The sequence below is a fragment of the Chanos chanos genome, chromosome 13 (genome assembly GCF_902362185.1).
Source record: "Chanos chanos chromosome 13, fChaCha1.1, whole genome shotgun sequence".
NCBI classification, from domain to species: Eukaryota; Metazoa; Chordata; class Actinopteri; order Gonorynchiformes; family Chanidae; genus Chanos; species Chanos chanos.
In genome coordinates this window covers 14313980-14334883 of record NC_044507.1, presented here as the reverse complement: position 1 = coordinate 14334883, position 20904 = coordinate 14313980, and the positions used below count along the sequence as shown (strand labels likewise).

General features: G+C 40.1%; 3 protein-coding genes across 3 annotated transcripts; all 3 read right to left on the bottom strand.

The window, feature by feature from the left end:
• Positions 1-1110: 1110 nt before the first annotated feature.
• Positions 1111-8092, bottom strand: LOC115827010 (transmembrane protein 235). Its single transcript, XM_030790964.1, has 4 exons — positions 7921-8092; positions 4424-4504; positions 3931-4068; positions 1111-1355 (listed from the first exon to the last, which is right to left on the bottom strand). Exons 1-4 carry the CDS (start codon positions 8090-8092, stop codon positions 1111-1113), a joined length of 636 nt encoding a protein of 211 aa, XP_030646824.1.
• A 1405-nt stretch (positions 8093-9497) lies between these two features.
• birc5a (baculoviral IAP repeat containing 5a) lies at positions 9498-12549 on the bottom strand. Its single transcript, XM_030790957.1, has 4 exons — positions 12442-12549; positions 11927-12036; positions 11529-11646; positions 9498-9587 (listed from the first exon to the last, which is right to left on the bottom strand). Exons 1-4 carry the CDS (start codon positions 12547-12549, stop codon positions 9498-9500), a joined length of 426 nt encoding a protein of 141 aa, XP_030646817.1.
• Positions 12550-14130: 1581 nt separating this feature from the next.
• Positions 14131-20112, bottom strand: fscn2a (fascin actin-bundling protein 2a, retinal). Its single transcript, XM_030790787.1, has 5 exons — positions 19290-20112; positions 15088-15244; positions 14844-14965; positions 14572-14739; positions 14131-14336 (listed from the first exon to the last, which is right to left on the bottom strand). The coding sequence occupies exons 1-5, from the start codon at positions 20110-20112 to the stop codon at positions 14131-14133; spliced, it is 1476 nt and encodes a 491-aa protein (XP_030646647.1).
• Positions 20113-20904: the final 792 nt, after the last annotated feature.

The window sequence follows — 20904 nt, the reverse complement described above, 5'->3', positions numbered from 1 at the left end:
TTTTTCTTACACTCTCCCCTGGATGGTGTAAAAACAATTTGAGTAAAGTGACAGTGAACAGAAAAGGTTATTCAAATGATGATTAAATACTGAAATAGCGAACTGAAAATGTGAGAAACGTTCACTAACATACTGCATGGTTAATTACAGGTCAATTATCACAGCTGCGCTGGTGTATATTAGTATACAATATGCCTCTGCTTTTGGTAACAACACAAGCAAAGAAATAATGAGAGTCCGTAGATTTAAAAGACAAGAACATACGAGGTGGTGGAGTTTAGAATGAATACTAAACAGTGAAACAAATCCTTGATTAATATACATGATAATGCCTACTGGGCACACAAAACACACAATGTCTTGAGTGGTTCTCAGCTTACAAGGGGGAATAATTAGAAAATTGGTTAGCTAACACAGTGAAAACAGGAAAAAAACGAGGATGATGTTCAGTTAACAGAAATTAAAACTCTGGACGCTAGTAAGTCAAAAAAGACCAGTTGTAAAAATAAAGGTCCGCGAGGAAAAAGACAAAAACATGCTTAAAATATCATGTTTCATTAACACAGACTTCACACATACAAAGCTGTTGTTACAAAGGTATTGTTCACATTCAAGGTATTGTTCACATTCAACGTTCACATTAAGAATTCTTAGATCAATATGACTTCCCAGTGTTGACTTACTGTCAGCTGTTAGTTACAGTATGTTATTAATTTGTACAGTGTTTTTCTAATACTGTATCACATTTTTTTTTTTAATATGAGGTGAACACTGCTCTCTTCTCATTCCCAGTGCGGAGGTGGGGGGGGGGGGGGGGAGCAGAGAAGACTTGCTGGATGTCCTGGGGACAAAAAAGCCAGGGAGTTATTTATGAGCTGAGACCTTAAGACATATGTCCACCAATCTTTCAGCCTCTAGCACTCTTCTTCGATAATGAGATCGATCCATCTCTTTAATTCCCTTTGTTTGTTTATGGTGGTTTGGAAGAACAGAGCCTTGCGTTTGTTAGCGTGGTGTAGTTTGGATATGGAGAGAATCTCAGGTGTGACCGGAATCCTTAGCTCTGTATGGAGTTTGGTACAGCTCCAGACTATAAAGAGAGCAGCGGCTCTAAGCCATAGAGATAGCCACAGTGGACTCGTTGTGATATTGAGTGTAGGCTATTTTGGCGGCCAGTATGAGCAGAGCACCTGTGGTCAGCTCCAGGCAGAAAGACAAACATGCAACAGCTAGTGACCAACCAAAGGACACATGCATGTGAGACAAGGACTCCATGTCAGCCATGTGCTGGAGGTCCTCCAAGGCCTGCTGGGAAAGGCTGATATAGACACTCACCGCTGAGATGGTAAGGAGACCTGGGGAGACATGTGAATTTGGATTGAATTAGCTTTTTCTTCTCATATATTAGTGCAATACCAAGAGACGCTCTTCTTGGTATTACAGATAACACCAAGGAGGACGCCATTAATATGATAGCGTGGTTACAGCAGGCTTGCATTAAAAGAAAACTGTGTGACTGAATGAAATTCAAAGAGGAGGTAATAGAGAGGTAGCAGATTTACAGCCATCATTAGCATTAATTAGTCTAGCAACATGAACACTTGCAGTGGTTTGACCTTTAAGTGTCACACTCAGTGGATTGGCAAAGACGAATGAGCAGGAGTTTAAATCTTCTTCTCATCTTGTTACCTATTATGGAGATGAAACACAGCTAATAACCAGCACTGTTCTCCACAAATATTCAGACTACCCCCAGTTCTTCAGCCTCACTTGTGCACTATAATAACAAACACGCTATTAAATCTCATTATGACCAAAAGGAAAAGAGATGCACTGCACATAACAGCCAATCATAAAACTGTCAGTCATCTGCTTGTCATCTTCTAATTCATCAAATGACCCAACCCGATCAATAATTACAAGGAATAGTTTATGTGCAATCACCATTAATCACTCTTTCCTTCAATCAATATATCAATTTCACAGTCGTCCATTCATGAACCAAGAAGAGCAACACCCCTCCACTGGAACAGGTTTTGCTCTGCTGTCTAGTTACAGAAAACATTTCATTTAGTGAGGCAGTAACAAGAGAGAAGCAGCTCTAGGCCACCTGGTAGCAATAAAGCTTGATAAAACATGGAGAAAATAAATACAAGAAAAGAGTCGTTTGATCTTGTCGGAATTGCAGTCTTGGCTATATCTTCTGCCTCTCTCACTCACTGAAGAACAGGAGGATTAACACATGTCCTTAAGAGATGTGAGGTCACTATTTCAATAAAAATATGTCTGCGTTCACTTATACTGCAGAAGGAGACGAAGAAGAGGAGGAAGAAGAAGATATTTTCTCCAAATGAATCTTACAGAGAGAGCCAAATTGGAAAACAGATGTTTATGAATGTTCAGTCTGCAAAACATGTCTCATTTTGCAATCAATTTACAGCATATTAGCTGCATAATATCTCAATTCACAAGAGAGGAAAGAAGAGAGAGAGAGAGAGAGAGAGAGAGAGACAGAGAGGGAGAGAGAGAGAGAGACAGAGAGGGAGAGGGAGAGAGAGAGAGAGAAAGAGAGTGAAAGAGCCACACACTGAAGAGGAGAGAGTGAGAAACAGTTTATTATCTTAGAAATGGCTGTTGAAAACTATTTGTCATTATACCACATATGAAAATGTGAAATTATTGTTCTATTGGTTGGTCATCAGTGTAATCCTAAAATAAAGCATGTATTTATTCACGTATTGAAGATCTTTCCTTACAGAACAGAGGAACGTCCTACAAAACCATTACTTTTCCTCAGAGTCTTAATTGCACTACAACAATTGTAATGCATTCATTCACACGACTATGTTTACTAATACTGACCACAAGCTAAACTGCTCCCAACACCCACAATATAACGGCATTCACATCACGCGACATCATTTCAGATTTATGTAGGCGTCTAAAGATTGTAAACATGCTTCTTCATTATTTAAGGTTTGATACAGCTCTGCCTGTCCAAGTATTTCATGTTAAACCTGTTTATTGTGTAGTTTAATGGAGTTTACAGTCTAATTGTACGGATTCAGCACAGTTCAATTACCACCTGAAATATTCAAATTTGAATGGGGCAAAACGTTCTAAATAGAGGAACAATTTGTCCAATTAATGTCTTGCCATATCTTATTCATACTGTTGAACAGGACAAAATGACACGGCACAGAATATCCGTATCCAAGTCCCACGTTACCTATCTGACTAGGTTATAGTAACAAGGACCCAAAACAAACACAAATCTCCATCAAAACCAACCCATGTGGTAAAAGAGAAAAAAGATATTTCATTCATTTAAATACAACCCACAGGCTAAAATCACAACAAAGACAGTAAAGGAGAGGGTGGAGTGTTAACTCTCATCCCCACTGACATATCTGCTTCCTTACAGACAGGCTGTTTGGTAATAACCAACAATCCATGAGCCCTGCAACAGTCTCTTCCAGCTGCTTGCTTCTGATTGGTTCTACTGTTTACAAGGCTAGAGTACACACACAAACACACGCACATGCTCTAATCTGTTCTTTTAGCTACCAAAACAAAAAAGTAATCATATCACCAGACTTTTAAAGATTTTCCAATGATACATCAGAGGTCTGAACAGATGAAGGTGGATTCAGCTCTGGTAGAGTCTATACAGTTATTCAGTTTGAATGTCTTATTAAAAATATATCGACACTGACTGGTATTTGACTGAGCGAGGCTTAAATGTAATTGCGTATAATCACTGTAATCCTTCCATCCTCAGGAGTAAAGTTGAACACAGAGTGAACCAAAAAAAGTGGAATGTAACATGAACACATCTGTAAATTCATCTCAATAACTGAATCAGAACATTTTGTGCCATAAACCCACACAAAACACAAATTCCTTCTCATATCCTCTTTGCCTACTTACTACAGATGAGTAGGTACGAGGCAGTTCCAGTCAGAAGAAATTTGCTTCGAGCTAAGGAGCCAGCGAGCCCACAGATCCCACCAAACACAAGCAGAACCAGGCTGAGGGGAAGGAGAATGACTGTGACCCTGTGTAGGTCTACAGACAGAACAGCAGAGCTTTAACAATATTGATGGAGAAAAAAAAATCAGTTATTCATGAAACTGCAGGAAAGATTAAGGTCCGTGCATAAAACAAAAGTGCAAATTCAAAACAAAGCTTGCTCTCATGTCTGTCTCTCACATCAAACTATGAAAGGTGAATGTCAAGTGGCCCTGCAGTGAGGGTGAATGAGAATGTTCACTCTGAGCAGCTAATTAACTCCAGGAGAATTTAGTGTAAGCCCCCATTTTTTTTACTTGACTTTCTTTAAATTGCTTGCGTTAAAATCACAGGATATAGACAGAGTATCACTCTGAGCAAAGTTTACTCACATTGTCTAGTGAATACTCACTTAACAGGTGTTTCTCTCGCTCGGTATGATTGGAGGTATCGACGTTGAAGGAGTAGATATCATGAAAGCTGCCATTTTTTCCTAAAGATGGTACAATTTGATGCATAAGATAACAGCACACATAGCAATAGTGATCATTTTTTGCTCATATGAACATGTTTTTCATTATAAACACACATACACCATAGAATATTTCCCCATTAAATGATTTAATATATGCTAGGGAGAATAAACAGCTTTTAATGTGGCAACAATAGCCAATAGTGACTCTACTCTCCATCTTCTCTTTTTTTTGCTTTGATGAAGAAGATGGAGAAAAACCATAATATTCTGTCATGGTCACCCTCTATGAGGTATTAAACAAAAAATTATTGCAGAATATGAAGCTGGTGAAAATACATGTGAATTAAAAATGGAGATAATAAAATGCATATTAAATGGTAAATAGCCACTAAATTGGTGAATTTGAAATAAAAGGTATTTGATTTAAAAAAAAAAAAAAAAAGGTGTTGATTTGAGAAAATATGAGCCGCAGTTTATAATTCATCACCATATTCTGCCATTTATCATTTATCATTCATACTACCAAACTACCATTGTCATTTAAGTTGGTCACATAAGGGAGGAGAGAGCAAATATTCTTTGATAAAAAAAAAAAAAAGAAGTGTTGAAAATGCAGTGGTGTTGAAAATGAATTGGTGCATTAACCATCCAAGAAGCACATGCTGGGTTGGAAACTTGTGCAAATCGCAGTTTTTCTCTGTGAAAGCTGTGTCTCCTTTCTTTTTATTTAGTGTTTCATATAATGAACTGTAATTAGATGGGAATGAGTTTTACCATCATTGTGTTTCATCGTAAGAGTGATTACGCCTCATGTGTTTCCCCTTTTGTGTGAATGTCTCATCACTGTCTTTATGGTTCTGCACAAGCCCTTGTAAGGATGTACCATGTTACCCATAAAAGACAATTTCCATGAGAGAGGCCAGGGGTTGTGGCAGTTCAGGGTGATACCCTTCGGTCTCTGCATTGCCCCAACCACCGTCAAGAGACTGATGGTGACGGTACTGAAAGGTGTGCCCTGTAGCCACGGTGTCATCTCCCAGGATAACACTGTGATGCACCTCCCCTCCACCGACGGCATATTCTCTAATCTGAGGGAGGTCTTTGCTGCCATTAGGGATGCCAGGCTGAAGCCTAACCCAACCAGCCTCTAGCATCAAGCGAAGTTCCTGGGGCCTGTGGCAGACGTCAGCAGCATTGCCACAGACTCTGACTGGGTCCAACCACAGACCCAGGCTGAACTTTCCAGCTTCCTGGGCCTGGGGTATTACTTCTTTGCTTTGTCTGCGGTTTTGCCAACATCACCACACCCCTTCATCGCTTGACTGCCAGAGGAGCAGAGTTTTGGTGACTAGCAGAGTGTGAAGCTGATTTCAGAGGCTGAAGGAGGTTCTCACCACAGCGCCAGTCCTTGCCTTCCTTGTTCCAGTTACCCTGTTCATCGTGGCCAGTGATGCCAGCAGTGTGGGTTTTGGAGTGGTCCTCTCCCAGGTCAAGGGGGAGCAGGAGAGAGTGGGGCCAAACTAGAACCACCACTTCAGCAAAGCAGAAAGCAAACGCTACATCACCTGCTGAGACCTGTTGGCACTGGTGGACGAGTTACACCACATCCGACCCTACCTACTGTTGTACATAACCAGTTTCACCCTCCAGACCGACCTGCCTCATGCACCTGAACTTCAAGGATTGCAAAGGCCAGGTGGCAGCCCTGCGAGGCAATTGTTGTTGGCAGCTGGAAGCATGTCAGGTGGACGGGGGGGGGGGGAGACGTGCTGTGGTAACAGCAACCCGAAAGGACAGCAGAGTCCACAGAGGACTCTTCTTAAAGCCTTTTTGTTACAAGTGTCTCATTTAGTAAACTGTAATGTGTAGACTCCCCGTTTGGGTGGTGTGACGTGAATGCATTTTAACGTCATCATGTTTCATTGTCAGAATAGTTATGCCTCATGTGTTTCCCCATTGTGTGCATGTCTAACCATTATCTTTACAGCACTGTGTACCATCTCCTTGTTAGTATCTATAACGCTACCAATAAAGAGCTATTTCCATGTGAAGACTACCATCAAGTCTGGTTACTCACCCCTCTGCCCACCCATCGTTACAATACTATTAATTGTGCTTTTTTCCCCACAAATAATAAACATTAAGTTAAACAATAAATGGGGCATAGGTAACAAAAGTTACAACATTACAAGATAAATTATTTTTATCAAATCACTTCACAATATTCCACTTTAGTTCTGAATTCATGTGTGTTTACGTCAGCTGTTTTTCAAAGAATATTGTTACCTCTAGCCCTGTGCGAGACCACTTTTAATGACATCGTAGTTTTGTGGTGCAAATGATAAATGATGGATACAAAAAATATGGTGATGAATTATAAACTGTGACTCGTGTTCTTTGAAATCTTGTCGTTTTTAATCAAATAATCTTTGAATTTATCAAATGGAATGACGATCCATCACACAAATTCTCATTTCACATGGATTTTTTTCCGACTCCATTTTTAATTCGTGTGTATTTTCGCTTTCAGCTTGATTTTCATCAATTAGTTTTTGTTACTTCCACCCCTGTTACCCTCGCCCTATTTGCTATTAATGACATAGGATGGATATTTACCAATGTGTCAGTAGTTGCTTGAAAATATACTTGGAATAAAATATTCAACAATTGTTCGTTAACGGCACTGAGGAGCCGATACTTGACATAGTGATCTGTACGTGTGTGTGTGCGGTCATGTGAGAATATTTAGTTCCATTCACCTCCCTAGGGGGAAACTTAAAAGAGCCAGGGAGTGAGGCAGCGGGTACAACGTTAAACTGAGGTCTGAGAAGCACTTACAAACTTAACCCCCCCCCCCCCCCCCCCTCCCCTTCAAATTATAGAAACATAGTAGATCTATGTTCGCAGTTTTTAGGCTACTTCTGGCACCTTGGTGAAACAGAGGGATTTTATGGCTCTGTTTAGTTGCACCCTTAGTAATTCATCATGAGTAAGCTTTTAATGTTCCCTGGGAGCATGAACGCAGCAGGGGTCCATTAGCCTACGTGTAGTGGTTACGACTCTGTTAGGAATGATAGAGAAGGCATCTTAATACTAAGCCTGAACATATGATGCAGGTGGGGTTTTTTTCCAGGTTCACCAAATATAATTAGTACCATGAAGCAGATTCAAGAGTCATCAGAACTGGAATATGGAAACATAAATCCTTTGTTCCTATGTAGACTAATTCCAAAATTCAACACTGTTCGTGCATGCCATTCTCTGAAATAGTCTAATCACCGTTCAGCATGTGGTAGCCTATAAAATATACAACACAATGTCGAAAATATTCAACATATATAATAGTTTAAGAGTTTTACCAATATCTCCTAATAGACAGAACCCATTTCCCAATCAAAAAGTGCCTGACCGTTGCGGCCAAGACGGTTCAATACCTTCGTATATTCTCCACAATCCAGAGTGGGAATTCCTGTCCTCCGAAGTCGTGTGGTTTGCGGGATCTACCTCAATTATGTACCAGTAGTCGCTTCCGATTGCAACGGCAAGTAAAGTAAAACTTAGTAATCCACATAAGCCCGCGGCAATCACTATTGTTCCGAAGCTCATTTTATTGATCGGTATGCACATTTCCCCAGCGTTGTTTAATAGTGCCTCAATTCTGTCCGAGCGTTGGAGTGGGCTCAGTTCTGTTCGCTATGGACCGCAGCAACCGCGCGCTTGTGCTGTAAGAAATTCTGCCTCACCACGAGATGTACAAGCATCATTTTCAAGTTTTTCATCAGGTCTTGTCCAAACGTGAGGACATTTCAAACCAGTTGTTTCCTTTACCCGTCCCCCAGCTGAGCAAAAGGCGCAAATGCCCACCTCTTCACTGACCAGCCCAGGTAACTAAATCACACACGAACACAAATTATGTGCTAAATTAACGTGACCTTCAATAATTTTATTCCAACGTTAGGAAGAAGAAGAAAACAAAAAGGACTGTCATGCACAGTCTTGTTGATAAAAATTGATGGGGACTTCAACTGTTTAACATCAACCAAAACACCTATTCATTTGCGCAGTTGGAACTCTAACACTTACAAGTATATAGTATCTGGGTTAAACAAAATAATGATTTAAGCGTTTAAATATTTATTACGTAATATATACTTTCTACTGCAGCAGTTCTACACACGATCCGACAGATTTTAAGGGTGAAGGTGGGGAGAAAAAAACCTAAGTGAGACAAAGACTACATTTAAGAGCAGAAATTATATACATTTATTGAAACAAAGTCAGAGATCAAACAAACTGATTAGTAAAACATTGTGCTTCAGCCCATTTGAAGAACATGAATCCCAGATTTCAAGTTCTGTTCACAGACATGAGATGACATAACAGGTATTCCCAAATTGGTAAGAGTATCTGAATGGACCTAAGTTTTTCACCACAGAATTAGAAAATACAAACAAACAAAAAAAAAAACGCTAAATGCTGGCTTAACCTTTAAATAAATGTTCAAAGGACAGTTAGACTGGTGGACACAGCGCAACCCAAGAACACACAGAACTGAGTTATTGTGCTAATTAAAAAAAGAACCACCTATGAAGAAACAGAGTGGATCTACTGTTAGATTTAACAACCACAGTGAAAAGAAAAGTCCTATTTTGGCAAGTAACACATGTATATACCACCTCACTCAGGGGGGGAGCCTAAGAATGCCGCATCACAAAGGATCTTATAAACACATTACAAGGCAGAGAATGGTACATAATACGCAGAATAGAATTAGCCCTCTGAATCAGACAGAAATATTCATTTGCATTCATTATGAAGGGTCAGCATGAAAGTAAATGACATGACAACTCACAAAAAGAACGTATAGTTGCCATGACAACAAAGCACAAAGCAACATTCATAACTGAAGAGGAAGCATGACAGTTTACTGTTGGCGCCACAAAGGACAGGAGAGAAGATACAACGTATGGCTAAACACCCCGACAGAGTACATTTTAATACATATAAACACTTATCCCTCCATAGCAATTTTGATGATATCGCCTCTTCTTGACTTGGCAGCTTCCTCGAACTTCTCAATTACTTGATTGCAGGTTTTTTTCTAAATGGAGGAAAAGGAGTTGCACATAAAATAACGTCATAAATCTGTGCATACAGCTTAGATATAGAGAGCATCATTACACAGCTCATTATGGACCTAAGTTTAAAGACAGTCATCATTTTTTGCCCTCCAGAAAAAGCATTTAAAACATGGAAACATTTTATTAGACCACGCTGTGAGAGCCAATTTCACATCACGTAGTCTTATAGAGAGGGGGGAGAGCAAATGTTATTGGATAAATCCTGTTCTTATACCGCAAAAGTTTCCATGAAAAGCCCCATTCCAGAGGAAGAGATTCAAATATGTGGTCTATCCTTGAGAGCACCATACTCGTGATGTCTCAGGGAAATTCTCACACACTTTCTTTCCCTTGTTCTCATTTTCAGTTCTTTCACTCAGGAAATGTGGGGGGGGGGGAAAGGGTTCTCATTTTTTACATGGACATACAGAGCCTGCAATGTCTCTAATTATAAAAAAGAAAAGGCAATGATTTTCCATCTGGACGCCATGGTCCGTCACTCCAAAAATGTAAGTGTATGGCACCACTGAGGTGATGTTGTTTGTCCAAACCCTGCAGTATGGCTGCGAGAAAACTGCTAAGATAAGGCACTACGTGTATCAGAAATGACAAGGGATACACACATCCGTAATAAGACCGAGTCAGCTCTTTTTTCTCTCAGCTCTAATTGAGTAAAAACTCAAACTAAGTGTCTTAACATCAGCAGGAAAGCAACAAATGGTCAAAATTAGAGAAAATTTGAAAGAACCTTTAAATCATTAAGTATTAATTTACTTGAAAAGCCCTTTTTTGAACTGAAAGCCAAGCTCCTCGGATATAGATGAACAATGTCTCCCCTCTGAGCGGACCACTTTTTATGCCTGTCTTTGATGGCATGTATGAGGCAGGGCCAGTGGGCCTGAATCAGAGGAGAATTGGGTGGGGGGGTCTTTTATCACCTTGAAAGTGGTGGCAAGACATACTGGCTGAAATTAAACTGCACAATGTGAATGTTCTATGCTCCAGATTGATGTCCCAGAAGGTTTTAAAAGTGTTCCAGAATATAAAAAGTCTAATTACCACTCTGGCTTTACATCAAGGCTAAAAAAAAAAAGGCCGGCTGTAAATTAATGAAGTTCTGACTGTTAGATGACTGTTCTTTCTTCCTCCTGTACTTTTTGACAAATCCACACAACTCCACAACAGACAAACACGGCAACTGATCTTACTGTAAAGCAAAACAGCAGGAAGTAACACGGTCCCATATTCCATCGTGCATAGTCCTACCAAACCTGTGGGTCACACTATGGCAGATAGATAAGCCTTGGGGGGGGGGGGGGGGGGGGGTAAATCTCCATATAAAATTAATTTTTAACCAAGTTTTAGTTTTAAAATTTTCTACTCTATTTCTACTGAAGAAGGATTCCGTTATTCAGAAGTGGTGTCTGGAGGTTAAGGCCCTGTGATTCCATATGAAAGGGCAGAGAAACTGAAGTCTGTTATATTCAGTCTTGGTTTAAACACGTTGCCCTAGGAGCAGAATTAGCCTAATTCACACAACTCCAGTATTACATTTCAAAGACATCAACTCAGAATCTGACTCCAGACTGCCCCTTGTGCCCAACACGGAACATCCATTTGGGCACATAAATGGGAGAAGTGATATAGAGAACAGAGAAGACTGCCATTATGTAAAAGTCTATTAAAAAAACACACACTGAAGTGTTATAATACCAAACAGCGAATACACGACCATCAAAATGTAAGAAACAGGATAAAGCACATAAACTTTTCTTTGACATCAAATCACCTGCAAACTGGTAAAACATATTTCTGAATTTATTGCCATTCAAATTTGCATTTCATTCTCAATGTCACTTTTCTAAGTGTGTCTGCTGTCTCAACGATATAAATTCTGTAATGCCTTTGACATTTTTACTCACAATGAGAAACTTTTGTCTGTCTTTCTGTAACTTGAGAATCTCTTCCACTGTAAGATCCTCCACAGACTTCTGAAGCAACACAAAATTACAAGCTGGAGAGTGAGCCTTGTGTTCTTTCCTGAAAGGAAAGAAAGGAAAAACATCAGATCAAGTATAGATCAATTCATGTCTTCATCCTTCAATACTAACGCCACAATTTCAGACTATGTTCAAGTGCCACATCTAAACAGATGGTCGAGATGGTCTTTAGCTCTCAGCAATATAGCAATGGGAAAGTTAGCTCACTGTGTTCTTGTTCTCGTCAGCATGAGTTATAGTGTCAACTGTCTAGATAATGCTCGTCCGAAACGTTTTTGTAGGGCCTGCAAAACAATCAGGATGAAACTTGGTTAACTCACATAGGATCGTCTTCAGGCTCCCAGCCCTCCAACTCCTTATAGCAGAAAAAACACTGGGCCACATCGGGGCTGTTGTCGGAGGGGGTGTGAATAAAACCAGCTCTGGCCATCTGGAAGTACCGTAGCAATCAAAAGGAAATTCATTTTGAGGTTTTGTTTATTTCTGAATGAATTAGCTGGTAAAGCTAAAGCTTCAGAGATACGCTAGTCCAGCTAACAAAAAATAAAACACCTAACTTAGCCCACAACTAATTAGGTTAACTACCCTTCGTTCGGTTTAATAGTCATAACAAATAGCCTTCATTTGTACACCCCTGAATCTAGCTAACTCGGATAAACGCACCATGCCCGCTGGTTAGTTAAACGACAACCAGAATTTTAAAGTTTGCCAACTTTAAACTTAAGATCCAAACAAAAATTTGTTTACGTGAGAAATAACTGTGTTTGTGAACTAAAAGTGATATTAGCACACCTAGCGAAGTTAACGACAATAGAATCGTGCTAGTTTCACTCACATTTTCAGAAGTGCAGGCGCAGTCCTCATCAAATGGCCAACCCGAAAATGTTGCTAATCTGTTGTGATAAAAGTACATTTTTGTGTGCTCTTCGTTTAGCGGATCCATGTTTAGAAATAAAAATACAGTTTGCCAAATGTTCCAGATCGGCAGTACGAAAATGTTATTCGATAACCCAACTAGCACTGACAACGAACCGTCAACGTCTTGTTTAAATCTGCACCTGAGTGAGCGCCGCATTTTCATTGGTTAAGTGTTTTACGCCATTGTGCGCGTTGCTTTCTGTTGCATCATGGAAAATGTAGTTTTATGTTCTCGTTTGCAAGCTGAACCGATATCGCCTTGGAATAAAGCACATAAATTACTTTTTTGAGAGACACAAACACAACTTTCTATTACTGGCGTCACAGTTTGATACATTTAATGAAATAAAACCGTGATGATGTTTGCTTGCTTTCATATATGGACAGACCGATATGTTTAAAGTGTAGATCAAGGTCCACTGTCTGTTACAACTCCTCTCACATAGGCTACTGGAGGCAGATGCCAAGTAGGCTGATGGTAAATGTGGTTATTTTCGTTTATGCTTGTGATGAACTTTCTAAATGTCTAGTAATGTATAGTGTTTGATCTAATCTTCATGTTAGCACAATCAGCACAATGCACTGGCATTGTCATGAGAAGCACATTATAATGTTTTGCTCACTTTGCAAGAGTTTGAGTAAAGACATGCAGGCATTATGTGTCCAAGGTTACCAGAACTTTAATCAAATAAAGAGAATTAACAAAAAGAGAAACACACACTCACACTCAACAATACAGGCCTTTGTGTAACCTTGTGTCATCATTAAACATATTCATTGGCTTTTCATCAAAATAAACAGAAGTGGTCGAACAGCAGTGCGGACAACTTCCAATTTTTGAAGACATTTTATGAGATTTTTAAGGCTCCTTGACAGGACACCACAAGAACACTAGATCTCCCTGAAAGGAAACAGTTCAAAACTCTGTTACTGTTGTGGTCATCCCTTTAGGGAGTTGCTTTCAATATATTATTTTTGGCCATTAAGATTTGATTTTAAACAAATTATGGGTAGCTGAAATATTATCAAATGCATCACAAACATTGTTGGCTGCCTACTTCTCCAGTGTTTTTTGGTGTGTTATGTTTCCCTCATGATAAAACAACTGCAAGCATGCAAAGATTTTGTACATATGTGAACGGAACAATTTAACAACACGTTTATGAAACTTGAGATTTAAAAAAAAAAGTTATCGGGAGTATATTTTCTCCTTCTTTACACTGACTGGCTGTAACTGTAATTGAACTAAGAATCTTGGTATTGGAAGACTGTACTTTGTGGCTTCAGCATTCATGACCAGAGTCTCTCTGTTAAGTGACTACTCACGAGAGTTATTCAGTTTCACAGTTCTAAACCAAAATCGCTAAGTTGCGTTCTTTCTCAGTGGAGTGGTAATTAGAAACAAAACAGTAACAATACTATTATTTCACTTTTTGCAAAAACAAAACAACTTTAAAAAAGCCAAAATTGAGCAGCTACAAATTTGTGTGCTTTTTTTTTTGCTCCCCAAACAGTTTATGCACTTCTGCTGCTTGTAACTGCTGCCATGGAATGCAGTTAGCTTCCACTGCATAAACCATAACCAATCCAGGCTTGATGACGGGACTCAATACTCCCAGAGTGAGGAGACATCCACTTTGACAGCATCACCCTTCAGTGTGCCACCCTTGTCCCCACAGAGGTATTTGCCATTTTTACCCTTGATGGCAACTCGTCCATGTTCCAGAAACTCTAGGAAGAAGTCCTCTGGCTTTTCCCCATCTGTGCACACCAGACCACTGCCAGCAACGTACCAGAACTTTCCGTTTGCACCTGGAAAGAGAAATTCAACGTTGAGTAACTTCTGGACCGGCATAGCATCCGCATAACAAAGAGTAAGTATTCCCTGAATGATGTTTTATCATTTATTTTAGCTGATGATGATCATGCACTTCTTTGATCCCTTAAATGTCATATGAGTGCAGTATCTTGCCTCTGAAATCTTAAAATGAAAATATTTATGTTTCAGCCTAAAGCCAGAGGTAAAACCAGCCTCACAAGTACTGACATTTTATCTGGTACGCGCCATCACTGAAGAGCAGTGAGAATATGTCGTAGATGGAGCGGTTGGCATCGAGTGTGTTTGAGTTTTTGTGATGACACACAAAACCATTCTCTCCACGTAGAATCAGGATAGGCCGGTTGATCAGTTTGAGCAAGAACTGCTCGTCATCTCCTAAAGACAGAAATACAGACAAAAATCATCATGTTTTTGAATGGTTCAATTACTGTCACATGTATGAAGCTGGAGTGAGGAAGTCAAGACCCGGGCACACTCACCCACGGAGTCACTGACAGCTGCTAATTGGCCATTTTTCTTGGTGCAGACGTATTTCCCATTACTTGCCTTCAAAGCAACTCTTCGGCCAAGCCATTCAATGTCAAACATTGTGTTTGGCTCTCTGGTGGCATAAGGAACAGAAGTACAGTTAGTGGCAATAAAAGGTGACTGAGGCAACAGACGTGTTATCACAAACTGAAAACGTGCACCGAGTGACTACTAAAGAAGAGTCTATCGCCTCACACTTCTGTGGCCGTGGATTGGATCCCTCCATGAGAGACGAGCGTCCAGTAATTGCCTGCATTAGTCCTGAACATGCATTTCTTGGTCTCCTTGTCAATTTCCATTTGAAAAGTCTCCATGTCTGTTTCTATGTCCTGATTAGCAGATATACTCACACCTGCAAGTACAGGGAACTGAATGTGAGACGGTGCACAAAAAGAGAGCCAAGACATTTTAGTGCAGTGATCAAATTACACAGTAGGAACTATTAGCCCTAATCAGACACACATGCATTGGTTCCACAATTGTCAGCCATAGTCATATATTTACAGATATAGAGGTACTCATAAATATAAAACAACTCAAGTTCTGCTGGCAGCAGACAGTTCAGTAAACAAGATGGCAAGACATTTATTGTCATCTGAATAATTGGTTTATTATGCATTTCATCTTAATTATGCACTTTATGAAAATTTGATGTAACTTATAAAGGTGATTCACTGTGTGTGCTATGCCATGCAGTTCTTGGCAAGGTGTTGGTTCTGATAATACTGTGCATTACCCTTGACCTGAACCAGAGACATCCCACTGTGAGGATGAGCTTGGGGAAAGCTGCTGTCAACACAGGGTCAAAATGCATCTGTATTTTTTCATTGCTTCTTTAGAAAATTCTCTCTCATTACCAGTATAACTTTTTATCATCTCAGACACCTATAGTTTTTGTGTTTTTGAAAAGTCATACCTAAAAGACATACTTTCGCAACTTTGCTTTCTGGCATATTCAATGGCAGTATAGTTAGTTCTGAACAAAACTATACACTATCACTTTTGAGAAAAAGTAAGTGAATATATTACACCTGTGTTTTCTCCCTACAGTGGCAGTACATTAAATCGCAGGGAGATTATGGCAACATTTGTCTGACCTTTAAGGCTGTAAATGGATTAAATCCATTATATTAAAAACAGTTCTTCATTTTCTACAACCCTAACCGCATAGCTTTGTTCAGAGAGTCCTAGGAAACCAGAGAAGAGCCGAGAAGACATAACGAAAGGAAAGGCCTTTACCTGTAAAGAGCTGTTCCTTCCTCCATACTGTCTTTGTTCCTATTATGGAGTCTGACTTACTGCTTCAAAGATTTTAAGGGACCAGTCTCCAACACATTAAAAATCGATTAATTATTTATTAATTCATCCATTGTTCAGTACTAGGCATATGCTAAATGATTATTTGAATATTTTTGCGAATACTGAATTTGCCTTTTCAACATTTATATCAAAAAGACAAGGCCGTTTTTGCTCTGATTACTTATATCAAGAAAAATAACCTTGGAATGCAGCTTTTAATTTAAAAATACTCCTCTAAAATAGTGTGCACTTTAGGGGCAGATGTTTCATCCTAATGAATAAATCTGAACATCACAGGGCAGAAGAAATTCTCTCTCTGCTCGTGAGATCTAGTTCAAACAGCCTTTTTTGAAGATGTTTGTGGTCTTGATAATGTTTGTTTCTTTAGAAATAGTGATTATTTTCTGATGTTCCAGTTGTAGTTTTACATCTATTCATGAATAATATGAGTAATAAATATAAATGATATTCTGGCCAGAGTCTCTTCTGAGAAATATTCAACCTACTCTTTTCAATAACTTCTTAGGCAAAGATATCAAAATTGAAAGAAAAAAATCTAAATAAGGTTCACATCAAACCATAGTGCTCTGAAGGCAGTCACTGATTTAAGATTAAGAGCTAATTCCAGGAATGTTCTAGTTCTTATCCTCCTGAATGCTACTTTAGACCTAATAGATCATAGTATATTGATCAACAGTCTTTAAAACAGGGTTGATCTTGTAGCCACTGTCCTTAATTATTGTTTTCCAAGGTTGTGGTTGTGTATGGTAGACTTCACATGAGATGACTCAAAAATATCTCTCAACCTTTCTCGTAAACCTTTTACTGGCATAATCCCCCCCACACACACACAGACACACACGCGCGCGCACACACACACACAGACACACACACGCAGACACACACACACTCCTTCAACCATCCTTCTCATTTGCTTGCAGTAATTCCCTTGCTGAAGCAATCCAAATCTCCATGGAAGGGCCCACTAAGCAGCTTTGAATGCCTTGTCTCATGAAAAAAAAATTAGAAGAAGAAAAAAAATCGAGCTCTGAAGTTACAAAGCTGAGCAAAATGTCATTAAGTCAGTAAACTCACTGCACCCCCATACACAAACTTTGCTTAAGTTTTCACATAGGAAATGAGATAAATATTTGTGTTTAGCATCTGCTTTCAAAGTGAAAAATGTTATGTCTCTGTTTGCCAGTAATGTTTAATGCAGCAGCAGTACTTGATAGTCCTGCATGCCCAAACAACAACAAACATTTTACTGTTCTGTTCCAAAAAACCCCCCAATTATTTAGTTGTACACAAAGTATGTCAAACACAATACAACAACTGAAAGACATAATTCAGCTTCCCCTCAACAGCTCTCAGTTACCATAACAGTTATGAAATCAGTTGCAAAACAAGGTACCATGCAAAGACATGGCACTATACCACTATGCTGTTGTGTTAAGAAATTGCACCTATCATGACAGGATGCAAGCAAAGATTTGCACATATTTGAATGTGCCAAAGTCCTGGTTATATCACTGTCCTGACATGCTCCATTAAGAAACAAATCTACGAAAAGAGTAAAAACAAAGTACTCTCTCTCTCTGACAAACACGCACTCACACACACACACACACACAGACACACAAACACACACACACACAGACACACACACACGCACACACTCACACACACACTCACACACACACACACACACACAGACACACAGACACACACACACACAGACACACACACACGCACACACTCACACACACACTCACACACACACACACACACACAAACACACACACTCACAAACACACTCACACACACACACTCTTGTTCTCCTTTCTTCAAAGCACAGCTGCCTGCCCCCAAACCCATTTCCCGCAATCAGAACAATATATGCAATCATGTGTCTGCCACAGTCTGACAAGTTGAGATGTATTGAGTAACTGATCTTTCTGTGCCACTGCCTCCACTTCAGTTCATCCAGATTCGACCAACCTGAGCAAACAGAATTCAACCTTCCATAGTCAAAACCCTTTTTTTCCCCTCCACCTGAAAATCAGATGCCGCACTCTCATTCAGAAAGTAACGCCCGAACCAAGGTTCCTGTTCTATGAATAGCAACAATCCTGTTGGCTTATTGATAGTAATTAAGCTAAGGCACGGGGACACGTCTGGCCGAAGTCATCTGTAACTCCTTTAATCTTGAGGGAGAAAGAAAACGACAAAGCCCATTAACCTCATTACTTCTCATAAAAAAAGCTGTGAATGTTTGTCCAGATAACCATGAATAGAAATGAAGGGTTTGTTCTTCACTTTAATTAACCCCATTGTGTGGCACTCTTCTTTTTCCTGTTTTTCACAAATATATTTTAATTCACAGCGGTAGTACAGTCATTTGGCCTTTTCTGTTACTTAACATTGATAATATTCTTAGCAGCCTTAATCGGAGGTATAAGGTGAATGGGTGAAGACACAGGCGGTCACTCTGTGGTCTGTAATCCTCAGCCTAACCACCGCAGTGTCACCCATTCAAGTGCAGACACATGAACTCAATGCTACTGAGTTGCAAATGAGTGAATACAGAATGCTTCTTGCAATATTTTTCACACTCACAAAAGGAGACCTTCTGAGGCCTGTTGAAAGCTTATTCTGTGAAGCACCATGTCAACAGCCTAATATTAAAGCATTACAAAAAGAATAGTGGCAGCATTATGTTATGCTCTGATATTCCATTAATTCGAGAGCTATGTAGAGCCGACCTGGAATTTGCATTAGCACAAACTTGTACCTTGTGAAAAAAAGGCTTACTCTTGAATGTAAACTATGTAATCTAATCAGACTTGCATTTATTCATGATATTTTTTGCTCTGTCCTCTTTTCTTGCTGCATTTTTAGCCCAGTTAAAACTACACAATTATCACACATCAGTTCATTCGTTTTCTCTTTCACAGAAAGGAAAACATTACTTTTATAAGTCGCAAGATATGATGAAGCGGAATGTCCAGGCCATGCCACCTTCTGGCCACCAAATTGTTTGGCCACCATATCATATTTTTATTCAGCACCAATTTGCTAAATAGTGAGTTGCTTACCTTGACGAATGGAAACAAATCTTTTGTTGGCTGCCTGGAAGATCGCTTGTGGATGGCTCTCTTCCAGTTCAAACAATTCGTCTTTGCCAGGCTTGGAACATCTGCCAGACTTCAAGGTGCCTGTGGGACCCATAGGTGTGAGGTACTTGCCTTCAGAGTCCTTAAAGGCCAGCTTTCCAGACCTAAGTTCCAGAGTGAACCCGGTATTGGGACTGTTCCCCTTCAACAGCTTGCCATCATTACTGAGAAATCGACTATCACATGTCTTCAGACAGTACTTCCCATCTAGGTACACCAGGGTGACCAGGGAGTCCACTCCCCAGGGGATGTTGCTATCCACAGAGATCTCGCCATCTGGAGCAGACAAGTGAGCATAGCGTTTGCGAGCCACGCTGAGCAGGTTGGCTTGTGGATGGAGGGCCAGGTGGACAGCCCAGAGCTCTGACTCTCCAATGGTTTGAGCAAAGCAGGACAGGTAATCAGCCGAGCCACCAAAGTAGCGCTGGTATGGCTCAGACTGCAAAGCCCAACGCCCGTCTGACTGGGCCACGATTAGGAAACGGCAATCAGAATCTGGCTCCTCTGCCTCACAACCTACCTTGCCATCCTTATCGGAGGCCAGGTAACGCCCTAGGTGACTCCGCAGGAAAACTACCTGACTTTCCTGGTCATCTTGCTCCAAGGTCCAAATCTGCTTCTTCTTCATACTGGAGCCTGATGCATTTACCTTGAAGCCAAAGGCCTCAGCAGTTAGGTAACGATTCTCATGGTTGATGAGTCCAAACTGAAGCTTTAGGGCTTTGCTTATCCCGTTGGTTGGCATTTTGAACAAGCACAAAATACCAGTTGTCTATAAAAACGTTGAAATTAGATGGAGGGGAGGGAAAAGGGGGGTAAGAAAAGACTGAACGGAATGTCCAAGGTGAGAAGACTTCTACCAAATATTATCCCTTCTTTGAATTCTTCAGTACCTGCTTCAGGAATGTTTCACCTGCTCCCGGTTTCGACGCCAGTTCTGGTCCCAGTTTGATTTGGCTCTTTTCTTTTTATATGTCCAAATTGTTTTTGACGCATAAAAAAAGCTTGTCCTACTTCTAACTGTGTTACCTCTCTCTACCCCACAACACTTGCACCGGTGCCTGCTTTCTGTTCCTTAATCGGCATGGATTAAACTCAGCAGGACACAACACTTCAATCCACCAAGCTGCTGACGTCACACACCAATTCCCTAACCCTTCCTCCTCCACTCTCATTCTGCCCCCCCCCCCACAAACACACACACACACAGTTCTCACAACCCCATCTTTCATCTTCCTCTTCCTCTCACTATTCTTCCCATTTCTCCTCTAAACCTTCTTATTGTGCAATCTATCCTTTCCCCGAATTCCTTTTTACTTTAATGGCCACAAGTTATCCGTCTTGTAGAGCAGGCCTGTGAATCTTTGCAGGTCATCCAACCTGTGGATTATCCTAGAGTTGATCTCCTGATGATCCTCTGTTTAATGGCTCAGGATCAGATTGGTTCCTCATCTTTTTACTTTGTCCACTGTTTCATTCATTGGCCTTCTTTGATTGTGGTTTGATTGTGGTTCACTGAGCTCAATACACATCACCT